At 33.3% G+C, this 23,481-nt stretch overlaps 1 protein-coding gene across 2 annotated transcripts in view; it reads left to right on the forward strand.

Moving 5' to 3' along the window:
- The window catches only part of LOC129234651 (neuropathy target esterase sws-like), a 124,245-nt gene that overhangs the window by 54,980 nt on the left and 45,784 nt on the right, over positions 1–23,481 (forward strand). For both annotated transcript variants that reach the window (XM_054868691.1, XM_054868690.1), the window contains exons 18-21: positions 11,482–11,554; positions 12,976–13,107; positions 21,905–21,968; positions 23,135–23,303. In XM_054868691.1, coding sequence (XP_054724666.1) covers positions 11,482–11,554; positions 12,976–13,107; positions 21,905–21,968; positions 23,135–23,303 — 438 coding nt within the window. The remainder of the gene's footprint in view (positions 1–11,481; positions 11,555–12,975; positions 13,108–21,904; positions 21,969–23,134; positions 23,304–23,481) is intronic.

Consider the following 23,481-nt stretch of genomic DNA (forward strand, 5'->3'; position numbering starts at 1 on the left):
GCTAATCAATCAGAGTTTGCATCACTTGTAAATCGGTTGGGTTAGGGCAATGGGCTCACTTGGCGAGTTTGGCGATAAACAATAGATTTGGGGACTTTTTTACTTTTGAAAGCTACTGTTAATGTAATTTGACGTCTTTTTCGGCGATAACAATTGTTGGAAAATTAATTAAAGTTTTAAAGCAACTGTAAATGTAAAATAATTAGTTACCCAAAGTTATGAAGCACAACGATGGATAACTAATTATTTTAATTTTCAGCACAAAGGTATTTATTTGTTAACTGTAAATGTAATTCAATGTTTTGGCAAATTGTTTTGAATTCCAAAACGTTTGATTTTTTTTTAAATTTAATAAAATACGTTATTTTCTTCTTCTTTTTCTGACGACAATTTTTGAGTGTCCCATGGGATTTTTTTTCTTTTTTCATTAGATGGGATGGCTAATCAATCGGAGTTTGCTTCGCTCACTAAGAGCTGGGTTACAGTAGCGTGGTCGCTTGCAGTGTTTGGCGACAAGCAATAGAGTTGCAGAATTATTTTACATTTGAAAGATGCGATTTGATGTATTTTTTGGTTATTTGTTGAAACATTTCAAATTGCAGATAAAAACCGCTTTATTTGCTAAAGGGTAGGGTTATGGTACCGTGGAACCTTGGCACTTAAGCGATGAACTATACAGTTGGACGATTATTTTGAGTCTTAAAGCTTCTGTAAATCTTTTAACATGTTATTGCGAGTAGTTTTAAATTTCAAAGAGACTTGAAAAGGTTTTTTGAAAAATGATTATTTTACACAGGGGGGAGGGGGGTGGATTATTTTACTTAATGGAATTTCTTTAAATTCTCAGCACAAGCATCGCCGAGCGGGTACTGCTAGTAGCAAATAAAATACTTGACATTGATTTTCAATAATATAGGGCTTTTAAAAGGATTTTCAATTTTCCTTCTTGATTCTACAGTTGCGACTCAGTCGAGGGGTTTTTAAAATTATTTAACCCCCAACACACAAAGGAAGGGAGTTATAAGTCAGACGTGTCTGTGTATCTGTGTCTGTCTGTGGCACTCTAGTGCCTAAATGGATGGATTGATTTTGAAAAAAAAAACTGTTCAACAGTAGCGTTGATTGAGAGTGTTCTTAGCTAGGTTGCATTTTTGGATGACAATAATTAACGAAAATATTAATTAAAAACCTCTTAAAGGTTTTTTTGCAACTTTTGCAGTGAAAACGTAGTCAACAATTTTTAAATTTAATCCCAAAATAAAGAGAATTTTTTTTCTCCTCTGATAGAATGTGTTTGTAACTTCCGTACTTCATAGAATTCAAATTACAATGTTTTTTTAAAGCAGATTTTAATAACTTCTAAGCCTTTATTCACGTGATTGATAACTGAATACATTGTTGGCCAACAGAGAAATAAAAAGCAACAATTTAAAATTTTTATTTGTTGCCAGTTTCATTCAATAGCAAATGAAATACTTGACATTGGTTTTGAATAATATGAGGCTTTCAAAAGGATTTTCAATTTTCCCTCTTGATTCTACATTTGCCACTCAGTCGGGGTTTTTTTTAATTTTATCATTGCTTGAATTTTTGAAAGTGAATACAATTTCCTATAGCAGGCTGTTTTAACTGTTACAGCTTGAATGCCAGAACATGTTTTTCTTTCAATTGAACACTTAAAATTCAAAGTCAAAACCAGTTGAACTGAATCTGTTTTTTAAGTGTAAGTTTTCAAATTTAGACAAAATGCTTTTTTTTTGCTGAAAGCAGAGGAGTAAAAAAAGATTTCTTACTTATGAAGTTGACAATAATTTTAATGGTTTACTTCGTATTCGAATATATAGTTAAAGGACTACCGGGTGAAACTCGCAATTTCAATTTGGCATATTTATTATTATTTTTTTTATTTATATAGAAAGTCGAACACTGCTAACAGAAAAATCTACATTTCAGCATATGATGAAAAAGTTTTTCTGCACAAAAAACATTCCCTTGAGGTCTGAATTTTTAAATCTAATACTTTTTTTATGCTTACATTATGCTTAGTTATCTGAATGGAGTCAAAGCTTTAAGAAAAGGAAGAACACCTTTAGTCAACTTATCTGAATAATAACTGTAGCCTGCATAAAGGAGTCCAAATGCCCAGGATCATTCCCGTCGCATTTTTTTTTATTGCCTTAGGTGTGTTTTAAGTTGTATGTTATCAATACATGTAATGTATAATATTAATCAAAATCAACTATAATGGTGGACAGCCCGGGCGGGCCCGAAGTTTGGCTAGTTTATAGCCGAACGCTCTACCAAAAAAAACTTTGCAATTTAACCAAACAACTATGTCCAGGGGATTTAAAGTTTATTAAAAAGAAAAAACACTTTTTTTTTTGCTGGAAGCAACACAAAAAAATTTGAAAATTGTATTAGAATTTTGCTTAAAAAAAACCTGCATAAAAAGTACGGACTGCATCAAGGTTTTGCAACAGCAATTGGAGTTTCCAAAAAAATTGATTTTTTTTAGACCGTAGATCTATTTTTCGTTGTTAGCCGGCTCGATAATCTTTAAAATCAGGGAAAGGGATTTCTTGAAGAAATAAAAAAGATCTCGCATACCGACGGAAAAATTATCCACAAAAATTAGATATAACATATTGAAGAGAAGTGTTTTTTTTTTTTTCTTTTTTTTTTAATGAAAATTTATACAATTTGTTATTGCAGACTGCTTGAACCTTTATGGCTTAGGTGGCAGCACATGTTCATCATTTAACCGAACGGTTGAAATACAAAATCAGTTAAACTTAAATGAAATACATCTCCAGCTCAGTCATTTCCAGCCGAAGACTGCAGTTTCGTGCTTAATAGCACTCATCAGCCCGGCATAGGAAAATGACTGAGCTGGAGATGGAAAAATCTGAAAAGCACGAAAAAAAAATGAATGCACGAAACTGCAGTCCTCGGCTGGAAATTACTGAGCTGGCGGTGTATTTCATGTATTTCTGCCTTAGCCCTGGCTGATGGGCCAGTAACTTACTCAGTTAAACTTAGTTTGTTTTCTAAGCGTAACTGTTCCAATGTAGTAAAAATGTGACTGGCTATTTGTTTTTTGACCAAAGAAGAAGAAAAAAATTATCTACAAGTTGTTAGTAATTTTAATGTGTTACTTCGTATTCTAATAAATATCCATAGGTTAAAAGCGTAATTTCAATTTGAGATTGTAATTTTTTATTTATGCAAAGGTCAAAAACTGCCATTAGAAGAATCTACATTTCAGTATACGATATTTTTTTCTGAACAAAAAATCATCCCATTTCAGTCTGAAATCTTAAACCTGATACTCATATTTTCGCTTACGTTATTGTGCTTAATTTTCTGACCGGAGCCAAAGCTTAAGAAAAAAACCTTTTGTTTTTGAATTTGTTGTTTACCAAGTCCACTAATTCGATTTTTATCTCTAACATGTTGCATTTGTTTTGTCGTGATTCAGAAGACTGAGTTTCATAACATGTACTCTCTTGAGGGGCTTTTTTAATTTTGCAAGAAAGATTTGACTGAGGGACTTTTCGGCGCTGTTAATGTAGCTGTGATTAAGTCGTGCATTTTTTGCTAAAAGACAAGCATATGAAGCTTTAAGCCGACTAAGGTCCCTATAGGAACTAATAATCAGTAGTTTGGTCCCTAGAGGAACTAATAATCAGTAGTTCGGTCCCTAGAGGAACTAATAATCAGTAGTTTAGACCACCACAAATTACTTAATAATCCTCACGATATAAACTTTTCCAATAAAATGACAAGATTGCAAAATTTGCCGTCTTATGATCATAATAACTATGTCAATGAAAATTAACTAAAAAGGGTAAAATAAAAAATAATAATTGAATAAAAACAAAAAACCCAACTGCATAGAAGCCAAAAAAAAATATAAGCCCAGTAGTTTTGAATTTTATTAAGTATTACTGAATAATTACTCCATTGAAATAGTTCTATCTATACTAATATTATAAATAGAGAGGGCAGATTTTTGTGTGTTTATATGTTCGAGGTAATCTCTGGAACCACTGCACCTATTTGAAAAATTCCTTCACTGTATGAAAGGTGTTTTCTTACTGAGTAACATAGGCTATAATTTTAAAAAAAATCCGATAAATAGCTTTTTTTGAATTCCAATTTAGGCCCAAATTTCATGTAAATTGCCTATTATTGGCTATTAAAGGGGTGAAAACTTACTTGCACATATTAATATTATGTATCCTTGAAAAGGGTGGGATTTTCCGAGATCTAAACAATTTGTTTCAATGCTCTAACTTAATTACAACCGGAGTAATTTGCGATTTTAGCTCGAACTTTTTTAGGCTTAGCGGAAATTTAGGCACTACTTCCTCAGGGTTTGTATGCTCCTTCAAAACTCCTCCAATACTCCTTCATTCAGGAAATTTTTCTAAAGGGCCCTTCAAACTCCTTCATTTTGGTTTTAACTCCTTCAAAACTCCTTCTTTTTTAGTTCAAGACTACATAATTTTCCTCTGTGACAGTGATTTAAAATACTTCAATCGACAATTTAATATCGTCACAAGGGCAAAGGTATAATTACAATTTTGATGTAGTAATTTCGTATATTTATTTTTTTCATAAAGATGTGATTTACAAATTGAGCATAGAAGTCGTAAAAGTTGAAGGTGAAAATATTATTAGATAACTAAGACATTTCATAAGTGAAGTAAAACTTGCTTAAATGGTGCTTGGTTATTTTTTCAAGTTTTATGATTATATTGCTTTTCTCTCCCTTTCAGCAGCAAAAATCAGTTTGTTTAATTTTTATTTAAATATTTAAAAATACACAAGTAGATTTAATATATTAAGTGATTGTGTTAAAAATACAATTGTGTAGTAAATCGCAGTTATGATATTGTAAAAAGGGTCATCCACATCCACAAGTGATGTCATGCCTTGAGGCGGAGACAGGTTCAAAAAATTGTGACTAGAGGAAGAGAGAGAGAGACCAAAAAGTGACATTACATAGTTATTATAACAATATGTTATAACATGTGACAAGAGGCGTAGTAAGGTGAAGTGTGACACTTTGTGACAAAGGGGAAGGGGGTCAAATATCTTTACTAATAATAAAGCTGAATGTCTGTGTCTCTGGATCTCCGTCTGTTGCACGCATAGAGCCTCGACCGTTCAGCCAATTTTCATGAAATTTGGCACAAAATGTGTTCATAACATACTGGTGAACACCTCGAAGCGATTTTTCGAAAATTCGATTTTTTCTATTCCCATTTTAAGAGCATTTTATCAAGTTAATTATCATAACGTGGGCAAGAAAATTACCATAATATGGACGAGCAAATTACCATAACAGGAGCAAGCAAAATAACATAGGAAATTGACGAGAAATTCATCATCCGTTATTTGTTACTATACAGGCAAACCAAATGACTAATTTATTACTACAGGAAAAGCCATGATGGTACCACCAGGATGAATAAAAGAGTGACATCATTCAGAGACAGCTCATTACTACTCCTTCAAAATCGCATTTTACTCCTTCAAAACTCCTCCAAAACTCCTTTGTTTTATTTCTGAAATTGAGTACGAACCCTGTTCCTTCATTAAATCTAATAATAAAAAGTGAAGGAATTGTCCCGCAGTTTTCTTTTTGACACCATTGGAAAAAAGCGAGATTTTTTACTCCAGATCTCTCTCGATCAATGGTCGAAAAAATTAGCTTCTATCTTCAAAGGAAAAAAGGTACAAGCGTTTTTAAATCAATTTCGAAATATGTCATTTTGATTCAAGTTGTCAGCCATTTTCTCTTCGCGTTTCCACGGTTATGCTTTTTGAATCCGTTGTATATTTCCTTATTTTGCATTTAATTTCTCAAACTTATTTTGTTTCATGTTTCCATGGTTATGCTTTTAAAATCCATTTTTCGCATTTTAATTTCTTAAAAGTATTTTAATATCTGTCGTCATTGTTTGGAAGGGTAATTTTGCATGACGTTTTTTTTTTATTTTATTTAACCCTGATTGTTAAATATATGTCACTTGACACAATTTTTATTCTCAAGGTAGGCCCGGCAAAGCCAGGCAACGCAGCTCTTAATATATAAAGATTTGAAAGCTACTGTTAATGTGATTTTATACCTTTTTGTTTGTTTGACGAAACATTTATTATTGCCAAAGAAAAACATCCGCTTTACTTGCAAATGGGCTGGGTTCCGGTAGTGTGGTCGCTTGGCGAGTTAGACGCTGAGCAGGTCAGTCTAGGATTGTTGTTTTAAGGCAACCGTTAATATAATTCATTGTTTTGGCGATTTGTTTTAAAAGAAAAGAAACTTTTGATTTGTTTTTATCCGAGTGAAATGTAGGACATTTTCCTTTTTTTCTGATGACGATTTTTGAATGTTCCACGGGATTTTTTTTTTTTTTTGTTAGCCAGATCGATTATAATAGCGTGGTTGCTGGGCAAGTTTTGCAATAAACAATAGAGTTGCGGAATTATTTTTCCATATGAAAGATATTATTTTATGTTTCTTTTTTATTTGGCTATACATTTTAAATTGCATTAAAAACCGCTTTACTCGCTAAATAGAGTTTTAAAGCAACTGTAAATCTAATTTAAGGATTTAACAAAAAGTTTTAAATTCCAAAAAAACTTAAATAGTTTTTTTTTTTTGAATAGGTGTGTACGCGTTTTATACAAAGAAAAATGATCATTTCACATCAGATAGGGATGAGGTGTCAATTTTTTTTATTCAACGAACTTCCATTAATTTTTTAGCACAGGCATCGCTGTGAGGGTACTGCTAGTAATTGATACACACATAAGACAAATCATAGATTGAAAAGCAGAATAGAAGGATTAACAGTGGGGGTCCATTGTTTTTTGACCAGTCAAGGAACCCCATAAAATTTAAATGGACCCCGACTAATGGCGTAGCCAAGGGGGGTCCCAGGGGGGTCTGGACCCCTCCCCCCTTAAAATGTTTAAGTGTAAATATATGATTGGAGAAAAAAAACCTTTTGTTGAAAACGCATTGTACTCAAGTAAAAAAAATGGAGCAAGAAAAAATATGTTTTTATATTTCTCCTTCTTCTTTACAATATATAACATAATTTTTTTTAAAAGGAGAATTGGTACAGTAAAAGGAACTTTATGGGAGGGGGGGGGGGCACAAAATGAGGAGGCGACATAAAGCTGAGAGCTTTATTACAATGATTTTCAATTTTTCCCTAGTGTGCGAAAGTCTTCCTCTCTCCAGTCTCCAAAACATTGGTTTCCCTTGTATGATTGAAGTAGATACAATTTCTGATAACATATACCTGTTTAAAATGTAACAAAAGGCACTTTTGTTTTTTCTCTCTCTCTCTCTCTCTAACTAAACAGAACTAGTTCCTACTAAACTCCTTTGTTTAGTTCCCTCCAAATTTCTTGGAATTTTGTCCCTGCGAGGACTTCCTAGGGAAGTGGGGAATCTAGCTTGGAAACAAGACAGAGACGGTGACGTCAAGGAAAAACTACTTTCTGTGCTCCCCCATCGTAGCGAAGGAACCATTCTGCTGGTGAGCTGATTAGCTTCATTGTTTTTTTTAGGGTCATACTTCATGATAATAAGATAACGATATTGAGAATTTTATTTTCGGCTTCATTCTTCTTGCAGAACAGCTAAGTATTCCCTCTCATTATTAGTAATTAAAAATACTAAGCGCACTTCCTATTACAATGTGGTTTGCTGAAAGAAGTTTCTCATTCTTAGTATAAACTTGTGAAAAGTTTTGTTTGCTTGTTTTTGTCCTGATATTTTTGTAGTTCCAACTACACCTTATGAGGCTTTAAAATGCAGAATTTTATGTCTAGTTTTCAAAATTTCCTCCGGGGGAGAAACCCTCCTACCCCCTACAATTGGGGATATTCTATACTCCACTTTAAGGGCAGTTCTTCGTCACTCTCTTGCTACCATTTCCCCTCTTAATGTCAATTCAAAAAGACAGCAGGAATACACACATTAAAAAAAAAAGGTAAAGTATTTGCTGTATGTATCAGAGGAAAGGGACAAACATAGTCAAAGGAAAAAAATAATAATTGCCTCTTACACCATCGCGAAAAACGTTGTCCGAACTGCAAAAGGGGCCCCATACCTGAAACAGCTTAGGGCCTCGTTAAGTCTAAACCCGGCCCTGGATTGGATCCCCTCCAAAATGAAATCCTGGCTACACCACTGGCCCCGACTGTTGATCCTTCTATTCTGCTTTTCAATTTATGATTTCTCTTATGTGTGTATCAATTATGAAACTATTTTAATGGAGTAGTTATTCCATAATACTTCATAAAATTCTAAATTACTGGGCTTATATTTTTTTCTTTTTAGTTTTTTTTTTTTTTTTTTTTGGTTTTTATGCAGTCACGTTTTTTGTTTTTATTTAATAATTATTTTTATTATACCCTTTTTAGTTGCTTTTCATTGACTTAGTTATAATTTTACCGTTGCTTGTATCAACATGATTTGGTTTTGATAGTTCTTTAACATATTTCAACATAGCAAAATAGTCGGTCCATGCTGTTGGCTGATCATTATACAGTCAACGCTCGATATAACAACCATCTCCGTCCCAGAGAAAAAGGTCTTTATAACGAGTGGTCGTTATAAGAGGTATAAATTAAAAAAATGTACACCATCATCATGCATGCCCAAGTAAATGCCCAAATGTTTTTTATCATAGGAATTTTTAGAAAAGTAGTGTGCAAAATATTATGACAGAATATTAAACGAGTTTTAAAGCAGAAAATATAGGGAGGAAAATGTTACACACTTTCCGATCTACTACTACTACTACTACCAAAACAATTTCTGAAGATAAAACCAGAAACAGAGGTCTGCCTTTTTAGCAGACGTGATTTTTGCAAAACATTATCTTCTGTTTCAGATATAGGTGATAAATTGTGTTTCTCTTGCTTTCCAAAGAAACATTTAAAAGTCCCCCGAGAACCCCAAATCTTTAAAAATACTAGATTCAAATACCAAACTACCAATACATCTGTCAACTCCCTTTTCTTAGGAATCTGGAATTTTCTCGATTTTTTCTCCCATTATTTTTTCTGTGCTACCTGTGGTAGATGGTAATCCCCCCCCCACCCCCTCTTAAAGTTGGATTTGACATTGAAAACTTCAGGCAGATGTCCGTAAATCAATGTCATTTTAAGCTACAAATTTGTTTTATTGGAAAGAACACAAGAAACCGCTGATTCGGTCGCTGTATTGGATTAGACGATACAGAACGGTCGTTATAACGAAAGCAAATTAACATAGAGTTTATAGGAACAAAGTTGGGACTTCTACCACTGGTCGTTATAATGGGACGGTCTTTATAATGTGTGGTCGTTATAATGAGCGTCGACTGTATTAAAATTCAACTATTTTCATTTGTTTGGTCTTTTAAAAAAAGTACAAAAAATGTAAATTTTTATCATGCATCTCAAGGTATGAATTTATTGCAATTTTAGCATTTAATGTGAAAGTTTACTTATTCTTTTTGTTCCGCTTCTTATCATAATTTTTAATAATAAGGAGATGGGTTTCTTTATTTACTTTGAAAAAGTGGCTCAAAATGTCTTATATATGATTTATCATCGCTATTCTGAGCTATATACTAATTATTGACATGAATTCTAAAAACTTTCTTACTAGTAAAGTGTTACATGTCATTTGCATTATAAAATTTTGAGTATTTTTAAATGAATATTAAAAGAGAGCTTTTAGAATACACAAATCTCCTTTTGCATCTTCAAGAATCTGTCTGGTTTATTGGCTTTCTAGTACACAAACACACACATATTTTTATGCATTAAGCATAAAGGGATAGTAATCAATTTGTTTCTTACTGAAGTTCTTTTGTAATTTTTAAAAAGTATTTGAACAGTGTGTAAATCGTTTGTGTGTATCCTATGGTACACTGGTGGACAAAATTAAGAGATGGAAGTCATCTTCCCAAATATCTCGAGAAATATTGAATAAAAATTAATGAAATTTGGTATGGATATAGCTTATAGTATGACAATAATGTGTGCAAAGCAAAAATAAAATTGCCAGTTATTGGCAAGAGTTATTGCCAACAGTCCAATATGGATGGGGCTTCATGATCAAAGATGGCAATGAAAGTGAGGCTTGTATGGTGTTTGGCCGCCTCTAGTATGTTGTGCGGTCACCTCTGATAGATAGACAGCATGCACAACGAGTATGTATGCTGCTAATAAGAGAGTTAAGGAGTGCTTGGGAAAGACCCTCCCACTCATCCACCAGAGCAGTTTTTAACTCTGGAATGGTTCTAGATGGGGCTGGCGTGTCGCAGTAGCCCTCCCAAGAGCACCTCAGGCATGTTCAATGGGTTAAGGTCTGGATATTTGGCTGGCCAATCTATTTGATGAATATCTTCGCTTTCCAGATCCAGGGCTTTCCTTAACCAGGACAGCCCTATGTGGTTTGGAGTTGTATATCCATAAAAACAAATTCAGAGTTAACAGCATCCCTGAAAGGCCTCATATAGGGTTCTAGGATCCCCGGCCTGTACCTCTGGTATTCTAGGAACCAGTAACAACCACATGGAGTAGTGTGCAGGCATCTTGCGTTATCCCTGCCCAAACCATCACTCCTCCACCAGCATAATGGTCCCTTTAGCTGATGTTACTGGGATAATATCGGGTCCCAGGTCCAATCCATATGAAAATTCGCCTAGAATCAGGTTGTAGACTGAATCTGGACTCATCTTTGTGAAGAACATTACCTTATTTCAGCTGTCCAGCCCTGGTGATGTCTGCACCATTGTACACACTCTCTTTTGTAAGAGTGAATGAGTGGGATGCAAATGGCGGGCTTCTTGGCATGCAACCCTCTTTCACCGAGCCTCCTAGCAACTGTCTTCCTTGAAACTAAAGTTCCTGTGGCAACAGTGAGGTCCCTAGGCAGCTGTGTCACTGTAGACGTCCTCTGGCACTTGGCTTTAAGTAACAAATGCTGGCCTTTATTGGGCGTTGTTGCTCTCGAACGACCTTGTCCGGATCTTATGGACACTACCCCACTGCTTTTAGACTGACTCCAAAAATTCCAAACAACACTTGGAGTTACACCCGATTCCCCAGCAACCTAAAAATCAACAAAAAACAACAAAATTATTCAAGAAACACAATACAAATCGCTACTGTGTTGTACAGTGGAGTTAGCTGAGCAGCTGACTACAGACTTTTACACCTCCTGCTGCCTCAGCAATGCCCACAAAAATACGTAAAATTATCTCAGTGACACCAGCGCCATAATCAACTGTCCCGGTTTTATGTAATATTTTCCGAGAAATGTGTGAAAATGCCTTCCATCTCTTAATTTTGTCCATCAGTGTATTTGTTTGCAAAATATATTTTTTTTCTAATATTAATATGTCAGAAACATTTTTTTTTTAACTTAAGGAACTTCAATTCTCTAAATTCTTTTCTTTTTAGGTTGTTACGAGATTTATTCATCTGCTTGGACACCGTATTCTTGGTTCACTTCAAAAGAGACTTCCATATGCCAGTATGTTTTTGGAATCTATGCATGTACAGGATTGAAAAAATGAAGTGCTACAGGGAAGAACGATCAAAGTTCATTTTTCTAAAAAAACTCAGGTTAACCTATGGGAACACATAGATTATTACAGACAATATTCAAGAGAAATATTATTCAGGCAGGAATCATCATAGTGAGTGAGTTTTAACAAGGAAGAATGAGGCTAACTTGGAAACGATTCGAGATTTCAAGCTCAAAAACGTAATGAAGAAAATTTGAGCATGGTGGACTACGATCATTCTTCCCCTTGGCCTTTCAAATTCAAACAACTTTTAGACAGTACAAAATCTGGTTTATAGTAATTTAATGAGTTACGTAAAACTCTTGTACTTACAGTTGAAGCATTTAATACAAGATGTGCACAGAAAACAAAGAAAATTAGAGTAAATAAAAATCCTGCTAAAAACAGAAGATGTGGCAAGTCACAAAATTCTTAAAACTGCAGGTTGTCAAGAAAGTTATTTTCCTTCTTTTTACATAGAAATTAGTTATTCTTTGAAATAAATAAAAAATACTTAGCAGTAGTTCTGTATTGTGTTAAGAACCCTAAATTTATCACTCATTAGATTGTTTTTGTAAATATAGAGCTAATCGAAGTGTATTTAAATAGAATTCCAACACATCTGGGAGTTAGAAAATTTTCAAAAATTATTGCTCATTCTTATTTTATTTATTTATTTATTTATTTATTTTGCATGGTAAAGGAAGTATTGTTATCACAAAGAAATTTTAACGCAAATTTTGGTCTAAATTTCTATTTCACTCACTCCTGAATGAATGTTGAGTGTTTTTTTGTTTTGGGCCTGTTCCCACATGCATGTGTACCTAAAAAAATTATGGATGACTGAAATATCCATTTTGACAATTCTCAAGTTAACTATCAGGAGTTTTCTTGTGACATCTGTATATGTGTATGTATGTATATAAATATTCATATACATAAAGATGATCATCCTAAAATGTTAAAATAATATGCTTGATAGAATTTGCAGTCTTGGCTAATTTAGAGAATATTGCTTAGATACTAGAAATTTGATGATGTTCTTATAATTTTGTCCATGTTACGGGGATATCTAAATTCAAACTTCATTCTATGAATACGAAATTCCTATGTATTTCCAATAAAAGTAATTAAAATTTTTTCTTTTACTATTAATTAGCAATCATAAAATTTGCATAACTTTCCAACCAAATACAGTCAAGATTTTTGGGATTTTTCTTTCGTCCAAATAATTTTGGCCACCACTGTTGATATTGTCTGTAATGCTCTGTAAAAAAAAAAAAAAAATCAGTTGTAGTTTTATGTCTTAAATCCATGAAAAGTTGTTTTTTGTGGTCAAAAAATGAACCATTTATTTAATTTGTATTGTTTTCTATGATGTTTATAGGTGAAAAGGTGTTAACCACAGATTCTAGACCCACTGGTTCTAATTTTGCAACTGTTGCTATCCTTGCAGTCACCGATAATGTTCCTTTGACAGCTTTCACAATGGAATTGTATCATGCTCTTACTGCTATTGGTAAGAAAGATGACCATAGAAGTTAATATGTCTTGTAGCTATTTTCTAAGTCATTAATTTTTATTTTATAATTGAATTTCAGTTTTTTTTTTTTTTTTTTTTGAGCAATCACGATTGCTTATTGCTTTCATTTGACTGTTTTGGTGTGCTATCATTTTATTTTCCCGCCAGCACCCTCTGCAGCATCACCGTCGACCGGCTCCTCATGATGTTGCTGCTCCTCTTGCGAAAGCCATCTCCAGGTTGCGTCAATATCCTACACTTACACGCATACATACATGCACTTACAAACAAACACATACATACACAAACACATACACACAAATGCATGCATATAGACACCTACACACACAACTACTCACACACTCATGCCTGCACACAGACACAAACACATATGCCCAAACACACATACACATTCCCCTCCCTACCACAAACACTCATACACACAACTACGCACACACTCATACCTGCACACAGACACAAACACACACGCCTACATACACACACACTCGTGATTGTGAAAAACATAATTTGAATTCCAGATGTCAAAATTCAAATTAATTTTTTTCCCCTGAGCGATCATGAATTGCTTATTATCCTCACTTGACCAAAGTTGATTTTGCTCTCATTTATCAGATTACCATGTTGGTAAGTGTTTTTAATATTTATTTAGAGAGCAAAATTTCTGCCCTCATAGTTAGAAATTGTCTGTAGTTGGATTTTTCAGTGCTTAACTCAGACTTTACATTTTTTTTTTTTACGGTCTGAAATTATGGATTTTCAGGAAAAACACCTATATAGATAACTTAAGCAGCAAAACTTCATCTAAGTACAAAATTTACAGATTACTAATTCCCATTATTTAAGATTGATCTTACTACTATTATATATGCGAAAGTTTGTCTGGATGGATGGATGTTTGTTACTCTTTCACGCGAATACTACTGAATGGATTTTAATGAAATTTTACAGTAATGTAGCTTATGCATCAGAATAACACATAAGGGTAGTTTTCATCCCGTTATGTGGGGCAAAACTCCCCTTAGGTGGGAGATAAAACACAATCTTCGTATAAATTCTCTAATATGGGGATGAAAAAATACTTACACATATTAACATCCATTGAAAGCTCTGATTTTTCTGCTGAGATGGCACCTGCTCGAAATTTCTAAATAGAATAAAAAACGAGTTAGAGCTTTTTAGTTCCATGTTCGAAGGCTTTCCTTAACGCAATACAGTATTAAGTGTTTCATCTCAACTCCCTGCCGATAGCGACAATTGTTGTATTAAAGTCAGACCAAACAACGTAAGTAGAAGCACAAATTTGTAAATTACAGCAGACACGTGTTTCGGCGTTACAGGGAACGCCTTTTTCAATGCAAAAAATAATGAGCTTATGGATGAAAAGACATCCGACAAAAGCTTTTGTCGGATGTCTTTTCATCCATAAGCTCATTATTTTTTGCATTGAAAAAGGCGTTCCCTGTAACGCCGAAACACGTGTCTGCTGTAATTTACAAATTTGTGCTTCTACTTACGTTGTTTGGTCTGACTTTACTATTCAGCACAAAGGTATTTATTTATCTTAATTGTTGTATTGTTGACTATTTTTGCTTTTTGTCTGACTGTTCAAGGCTTTTCTCAAGTCAAATCTTAAAGTAAGATTTTTGCACAGGATTGGCAAATAATACATGGATTTGGCTGATTATTTTCCAGTTTATTGCAACTTTGAGGCAATTGATGTTTTTTTCTTTGGATCAGGTATTAGATCAACCAGCAGGAATCTCACCAAACTGTTTTGCGGAGGAATCATTTCTATGGCATTTGGCAATTTTTTCAATTGTCACTGTTTTTAAAGCTAAAGACTACGCAAATACTATTTCTCGAGTTTCACCATGTATCCAAAAGATCGCCATTTCTTTAATATTTCTTTCTTTTAATCATTTGTTAACATGTAAAATAATCCGCCAACTAAATTAAGCAAATCCATGAACAGCACAAATTTGCACACAATTTCAAACAATTGCCAAATTTTACTACTTATTTTGGAAACATTTTGGGTAACATCATTTTATGGCCACCAAAAGTATCTCAGTATTTGTCGACACTATCTCTTTTATGAAAATTAGTAACACACAGTTTTACAAAGCAGGGAGGGGGAGTCTTATCCAAGGGAATCCAAAACAATTACCTCAAATTTGGTAACATTTTAAATCACAGTAAGGGATTACGGATGGCTACATTTTTCAAAAGTTTGTACTTCAATAGCAATATGGAGAGAAGATTTTAGAATATGTTAAGAAAAGATAAATCTTTTTAAACAAGTGAAGTTTAAATTCATATTTTTGAAATTCTTCAAATTTGTATATTCTTTAATGTTGTTTTTTCGTTTCTAAAAGAGTACTATTTTGTTCTTCATACTTATTGCCATTTTTCTTGTACGGTTAAGAAAAAAGCTCAATTTTTAATCATGTCAAAGCAGTGTGTTTTGAGTTATTTCAGTTACAGAAGAAAACGAATAATAGTAAGCGAGAGAGAGAGAAAGAGATTGTTTCTCATAATTATTGCAGACCTAGGCAACGGGTATTTTTGCTATGTAGAATAACCTGGTAACTAGATAAAGTGATTAAATAGAGTCTGCCCCTACCCCCAGTTACCATTGAAAAAAGATTTATTTTTCGCCAGGAAGGGCCAAATCCATGTAAAACATTTTCTTTATAGCATCTTCTGTTTGGAATAAAAAATCATATCTTATGAATATAGATTAAGCAAACATTTTACGTAATTTTATAAACTTGGCAAGTCTTTAACTAATGTATGGTTATGTGGTTCTTTGGTGATAAATAACGGATTCGGATGTATTATTTTATATGTTTGTGCTGCTTTTAATTGCAAAAAATAGAAAATTAAATTAAACAAAATGACATATTAAAAACTTTTTCGATAGGCAGAGTTATGATAATGCGGTCAAGAAGAGTGTTCAAAAAATCTTGGCACTACAGCCATTACAAAAACTGGGGACAAACTATTTTTTGGTAACTATTTGACCTCTGCTGTGTTGAACATTAACTTGAATCGATGAAAATCACCAATCAAAATACTTCTAGTGCGAATTTCTTGGCCATTTTCATTCCATTTGTAGAAACAAGAAACCTGAAGAGTAGGATCCTATCATAATTCGGGATTGCAAAAGACATATTTGAATTCCAGACGTAGAAATTCAAATGAATGTTTTTTTTTTTTAAATTAGTTTTCCTTAGATCAGTGTCAATGGACAGTATTGAACTGACGGTAATTAATTGTTAGATAGCTTCTAGATATTTCACTGACTTCAAAACAGCATTCATATTGCACTGTTGAGAATATTAAATGATTATCATGCCGTGGATCGAAAACACATTTATTAATGTTGAAGAAACTATCTACATAAACAATGACAAAATGTGTAATACTTAATAACCAAAGAACCTAAGCAGAGTAAGCACATAGACTATTTATAGTTTTAGTCCAGGATTAGTAAGTTAACCAATCAATATGCTTCTAATGTAAAACAACCAATGAGAAATAGATAAATAAAATATAGACAAAAGAAAAGGATTAACTTAAGAAAATTGAGGACCTCAGAGAGAGCTTCAAGTAAGCCTTGACCAATAGCAAAACGTTATTTATCCAAGTTTGCTTTAACCAATTAAAGTACGATTATAGATATTTCAACACTCCCCCCATAATCGCACATTATACAAAAAGAAATTAAACACATTTAAAATTACAAATTGACAACAGTTCCTGAAACTTGAGTTTCGGCAAAGCTTTAGTTTAAATATCAACCACTTGCTTACTTGTACAGATATATTCTATTTTAATATTATTTGTACTTAAAGCATTACGAACAAACTTTAACTTGATATCTATGTGCTTCATTCTAACAAAATTATTTTCATTAGATACAAATTTAATGCATGACTGGTTGTCTTCAAAAATAACAAGAGTTTTAACATTTGAAATCTCACAAGCAATATTTTTTTAACCATAGAAAATTTTGTAATCCTTTGCACAAAGCAATAACTTCAGCTTCTGTTGATGAGAGAGCTATACATTTTTGCTTATTGCAGCACCACAACACAGGACAATTACAAAACATTATAAAGTATTCAGACACTGAATTTCTATCGCTTGAATTTGAACCCCAGTCAGCATCAACGTACATAGATAATTTACTGTAACTTTAATCCGACTTTTTGTACTCAATTTTCATATTTAATGTCCCTTTTAGATACCTCAAAATTTTCTTTAATGCACACCAAGCGGAATCAGTCGGGTGTTCTTGAAGCTGACTCAAACAATTTACTGCAAATAGAATGTCAGGTCTAGAAACATATGCTAAATACAACAAGGAACCCACAAGTTCACGATATGGTCCATGAAAAACATTACATGTTTGAGAGTCAGCAGCAGTAGATTTTGGCTCCATAGGAATAACACTAGGTTTACATTCTGACATATTATGTTTAAGCAACAGATTTTCAATGTAAGACTGCTGATCCAAAAACAGAGAATTTGAAGTACATTGCATTTTAATACCTAGAAATTCACTAGTTTTTTCTATTTTCGACATTTGAAATTTACGAGATAAAAGAGAAATAATAACATTAACTTCCTGATTATCTGAACCAGCAATTAGCAAGTCATCTACATAAAGAGCTATTATGACTTTCTTTCCCTTTACATTTCTTATGGAAATACATGACTCACTGTTCAGTTGTGAAAATCCTAACTGAATTACAAAGTTAGAAAATTTTTGAAACCACTGTCGAGGAGCTTGTTTCAAACCATACAAACTCTTTTTTAGTTTACATTTCTTACCTGAGTTGTCATCGAAACCTTTTGGTTGATCCATGTAAATTGTTTCTTTTAGATCACCGTTCAAAAACGCAGTTTTAACATCAAGCACAAAAATATTTAGTTCTTCATTCAGTATAATTATTAAAACAACACTTAGCGCAGGAATGCTACGAATACGTAAAAGAAAAATCCCGGCCTTCCTTTTGCATGAATCCACGAGCTACAAGCCTGGCCTTGTATTTCCTGTCTCTTTTCCATCGGAGAACCCATTTGGAGGAAATGCACTGTTTGTCAGGAGGCAAATCCTCTAAATCCCAGACTTCGTTTTCTTTCAAGCATTGCATCTCTTCAGTCATTGCTTCTTTCCATCACTGTTGCTCATCCATTGGAAGATTAACAATTTCTTCAAACGTGATTTCTTGGTGAGCAAACATTGCTTCGTATACTTCAGGATTAGGATAACGAATAGACAGCCTTGAATGTCGTACAGATTTTCTTTGCATATTTTCAGCATCACAAGTTTCATCATCTCTTTCATGATTTTCATCTGAAAAACTCTTCTTTTGAACATCATCATGCTCAAAGTCAGATTCACTTGTGTCTACATTTACAAAAATATATTTTCTTCTTTCAATCACAACTTTCTTTTCTTCATTAAACTTCACATTTCTAGACACAGTTATGCGTTTTGTCACTGGATCCATCAGATGAAATCCCATTGTAGAATAACTAACGAAAATCATTTTCTTACTCTTTTTATCCAATTTCTTTCTTTGCGATGCAGGAAGAAGCATATAAGCGCCGCATCCAAATACATATAGATTACTTATATCTGGATGTCTTTCATACTTCAAGTAGAATGGCGTTTGGTTTTCAATTGAACTGTTGGGTAACCGGTTTAAAAGGTAGGCTGCAGTAAGAACTGCTGGTCCCCACAATTTCTTTGACAAATTGTACTCGTAAATCATTGCTCGTGCTTTATCCAAAAGACTTCTGTTAGCTCTTTCGGCCACTCCATTTAAAGATGGAGTATATGGTGGAGCAGGGTTGATTATAATTCCTTGACTATTAGCATATTTAGCAAGTTCTCCTGTGACATATTCCTTAGCATTGTCACATCTGATTCTTTTAACTGAAGTGTTAGTTTTTAAAAACTATCAGTTCCTCGGCCACATCACTTTTTCTCTTGATTAAGCGCACTTCCATAGGCCGTGAATAATCATCGACTATTGTCATGAAATATATTTCACCCGAATACATTTCCGGCTCAAAGGCTCCACAAACATCAGTATGTACCATGGTCATTGCTTTTTCTTCTCTTTCTCTAGGACCCTTTCTCAATGGTGAAGCACTTTGTTTAGCTTGCACGCACCCCTCGCAGAAAGATGTTGACGTAGGTAATCGCAGGGCACGTAAAACTTTATTAGAAGAATGCCCATATCTGCGATGCCACAAATCATTTTCAGTAGCGGAAAACACACTTTCATTTTCATTCACAAAATCACTAATATATATTCCACTGTCTACTGTCATCTCGATGACCAAACACAATACAGTCATTTTCATTTCTTATTAACACTTGTTCATTTTTAAAAACCACGGTAAGTCCTGCTGCTTCAATTTTTCTTACAGACAGCAGATGAGAACTAAGATCAGGAACAAAAAGTACATCTTTCAGAGTTATCTGAACTCCACTAGAAGTTTTCCCTAGTATATTTCCAATGCCTTTCACTTCAAGCAGTGTTGATTTTGAAGCACATTTAATATTTCCAGAAGCAGGCTTCAAAGAGGAAAACCATTCCTTGCAAGAAGACATATGAGACGTACTACCCGAATCAATAATAAACATATTAGATCCTGATTCACCCGATATAAAAGATAACGCCGGAGATAGTTGTTTATCATGTGATTTAACAGTTTTACAGTCACGTTTATAATGTCCCGATTTTCCGCATTTGTAGCACACACTTTTCTTCCTACAAAACTTAGCAGTGTGTCCTTTTGTTTTGAAAAAACCGCAAAAGTAATCCTTATTAGTAGTTTTAAAAGCAACATTGTTAGAGAATGATTTCACATATTCACTCTTGTTTTCACCTTTAAAATCATGTAGAAGTGCTTCAGCGTCAATAAGTCTTTTAGTAACAAAATCTAAATTCAAAGATTCACTTGGTTGATTCTCAAGTGATATTCTAACAGTTTCATATTCTTTTGGCAAAGACATGAGAATGTAAACAATAACATCAAAGTCACTTACTTCCATTCCAGAGATGCGTAAATCACTAACTAAATTAAGCATGTTGTCAATGTGACTTTTCATTGACACGTCATTCTGTTTTCTTGCCATCGCTAAACGTTTACATGTCAAAATTTGACTCATGGTTCCCTTATCCTTATATGTAGACTGCAGTTTCTTCCATATTTTACATGCAGTGTCTTTACTTTGAAGAGAAACAAGAATATTGTCATTTAAAAGCGCAAGTATTACAGCATAAGCCTTTTTTGACTTCAAAACATCTGCGGCATTGTCCGCCGCTGCTTCCTCTTCCAAAAATATATCCAGCTCCCTTGCCGAAAACACAGCCTGAACTCTACGACACCACACAGTGAAATTAGTTCCGTCAAATGGCACAACACTGAACACTTCTTTTTCCTTAACATTACTGTTACTTGAAGAAGCCATATTTCACTAGTGTAAATAATCTCGTGAATAATAAATCCAGAACTCGATGACTGAAATCGCTCGTGTCAAAAATCTCAAGAACCACGCTCTGCTGTTGAGAATATTAAATGATTATCATGCCGTGGATCGAAAACACATTTATTAATGTTGAAGAAACTATCTACATAAACAATGACAAAATGTGTAATACTTAATAACCAAAGAACCTAAGCAGAGTAAGCACATAGACTATTTATAGTTTTAGTTCAGGATTAGTAAGTTAACCAATCAATATGCTTCTAATGTAAAACAACCAATGAGAAATAGATAAATAAAATATAGACAAAAGGAAATGATTAACTTAAGAAAATTGAGGACCTCAGAGAGAGCTTCAAGTAAGCCTTGACCAATAGCAAAACGTTATTTATCCAAGTTTGCTTTAACCAATTAAAGTGCGATTATAGATATTTCAACATGCACAAATAAGTTTAATAACCAGATACTTTCTATGAGGTATCGAGCCAGCCTCTAGCATTATAAATGAGTTTAAACTTGTAATCAACGAGCAAGAAAAGAAGAAAAACCAAGTTTTTAACATCAGCACTCTTGCTTGTCATGAATATCGTAGAACTTAGAAAAGAAGCAAAACGTCTTAAAATATCCTTAATCCTTCTGAAATTTGTGGGTTTTTTCTTATCAGTTTTTCATCCATTGCTTTGTTAAAATTTCAGTTCCTTTACTCACACATTTTTACCGAATCATTTACATTAATGAGATTATCGATTGTAAACAGCGTTGATAAAGTATAAATTAGCAACTGTTCGCAGACACTTGTTTTAGGGTTTGAAGGAACACCCTCTTTCAATGCAAAGAAGCGTGAGATTTCAGATGTAAAGTCATGACTACATATTCTCTTCCAAAATTTACAATTTTAAAACTTGTCTCTAATTGACAACACTTCCAACTATTATTCATTTCATATTTAAAAAGTTGTGTGGGTGTGATTTTTCTTGTGTTTGTGAAACCAATTTGCTAAGATCAATAAAGAGTAAAATCAATGAAGTATTTTTTTTTTGGTTGGAAGTAGATGATTTAGTTATGGAGAAGATTGTAATAAAATATTCCATTTGTCCTTTCACTCTAAGGTTCAAATTTTAATTTATCATAAATTTACAAAGAAGTTACTGGATTTAATTTCACTTTGTTAATTTGATGTCAGAAAATTCTAAGTTTATGCTGTGTTAAAATAATTTACCATTTTTTTAAAATTGAGAGTTTGATAAAACATTTTTTTAGGACTCACTTTGAGGTTGAACTCTGAAATCATCAAGAAGACCTTAGGACCTACTGCTTTGTTAAGGTGACTTTTGTTTAATCATTAACAATTAAGATTTGTGATTATTGATTGCACATTGTGCTATCAATATTTTAAAAATGAGTCACTGTGCATTGCACACCTGTATAGTCCTGTATAATTGAAGAAGAAACATCCCAAAAACATTATAACTTATATAATAACAACAGCATTATATTTGGTGCAAATAGAAAGTCTCGTAGTTTTTTGTCATCATTTTATAATGGGTAAGTCAATGTGAATAACTCCATATTGTTGTTTTAAGGTTTCAAGAAACTTCTTCATTAGCCTAGAAGAAGAAAAAGATAATCAACCCTAGAAAAAGGGAAAAAATATCAGCAAATTGTTCATTAGCAAAAAAAGAGCAGTAACACAGTAGAGCACTAATTATTCAAGCTCCGACTAACCAAACTATCTAATTATTCTAACAGCATAACTTTCCCATTTACCTAGATTTGGGGGGGGGGGGGAGTACATGCATTAAATAATTCGCTTGTTTGTGCATATTTGTATAGTTGTTTCATGATGATAATCGTGAAAGGACGAATTTGGCAACTAAGTCATCAACTGGGCTTATTAAAACAAAATTGCAAAAAACAGGTGCAAGCTTCTAGAAGATGCATTGATTTCAATTTCTGAAAAGAAGAAAAAATTTCCTTGAGTTTTGTAGTTACTAAAATTTAGTTAATTCCTCTCCTTTTGAATGAAAGAAAAAATTGAATAGTAAAGTATTTTTAAAGACAAGTAGATCATCATTGTAAGGAGGGGGAGGGGCTCAGATATTTTCCACATGGTTTAGCAGGATATTTTCCCCATGGAAACTGATTTTAGTGCAGATTAGAGTTATCAAAATTTGACATTTTTTATAACTTATTCATTAACGGCTGGAGAAGAAACGTTTTAAATTTTTCCAAAAAAAAGGACTAAAAGCAAGGAAGTTCTAATTTCTGATGGGGGGGGGGGACTTGAGCCCCCACTTGCCCCCCGCTCCCATATATCCCCCTTGCATCCTTGTATGTGATTTTGGTTTCATTTGTTGAAAACTAATTAAAAATTTTGAAAAAGCAATGCTCCTGCCATAAGTAACTGCAAAATGGTAATATTGTTAATGTTTCAGTTCTTTATTATAAAATTGTTAACCACTGTTGTTGTTTTGTTTTTTCCTCCTTTAGTGCAAATGAGTACAGACTGTGCAGTTGGCTGGGTCAGCAAGAAGATAAGCACAAAATTGTCCTTTATCAGTGTGATCCTTATTTTTCCATTTGGACTCAAAGGTGTATTAGGCAAGCTGATTGTATAATTATCGTTGCTTTAGCTGATGATGAGCCTGCTGTTGGCGAGGTAAGATTTTTTAGCTGTTCTAAATTTAATGTTGAATATTTTCCTTTGAAAATATGAAACTGAACTACTTTTTTATGTTGCATGAGAATAAAGTAACTCATAGAAAATAGATATTTAACTTTTACTCTTTTGACTTTCATTTTGACTCATTTACTATTGCACAAAGCAAATAGTTTTT

The sequence above is a fragment of the Uloborus diversus genome, chromosome 1 (assembly GCF_026930045.1).
Source record: "Uloborus diversus isolate 005 chromosome 1, Udiv.v.3.1, whole genome shotgun sequence".
In the NCBI taxonomy this organism is placed as follows: domain Eukaryota; kingdom Metazoa; phylum Arthropoda; class Arachnida; order Araneae; family Uloboridae; genus Uloborus; species Uloborus diversus.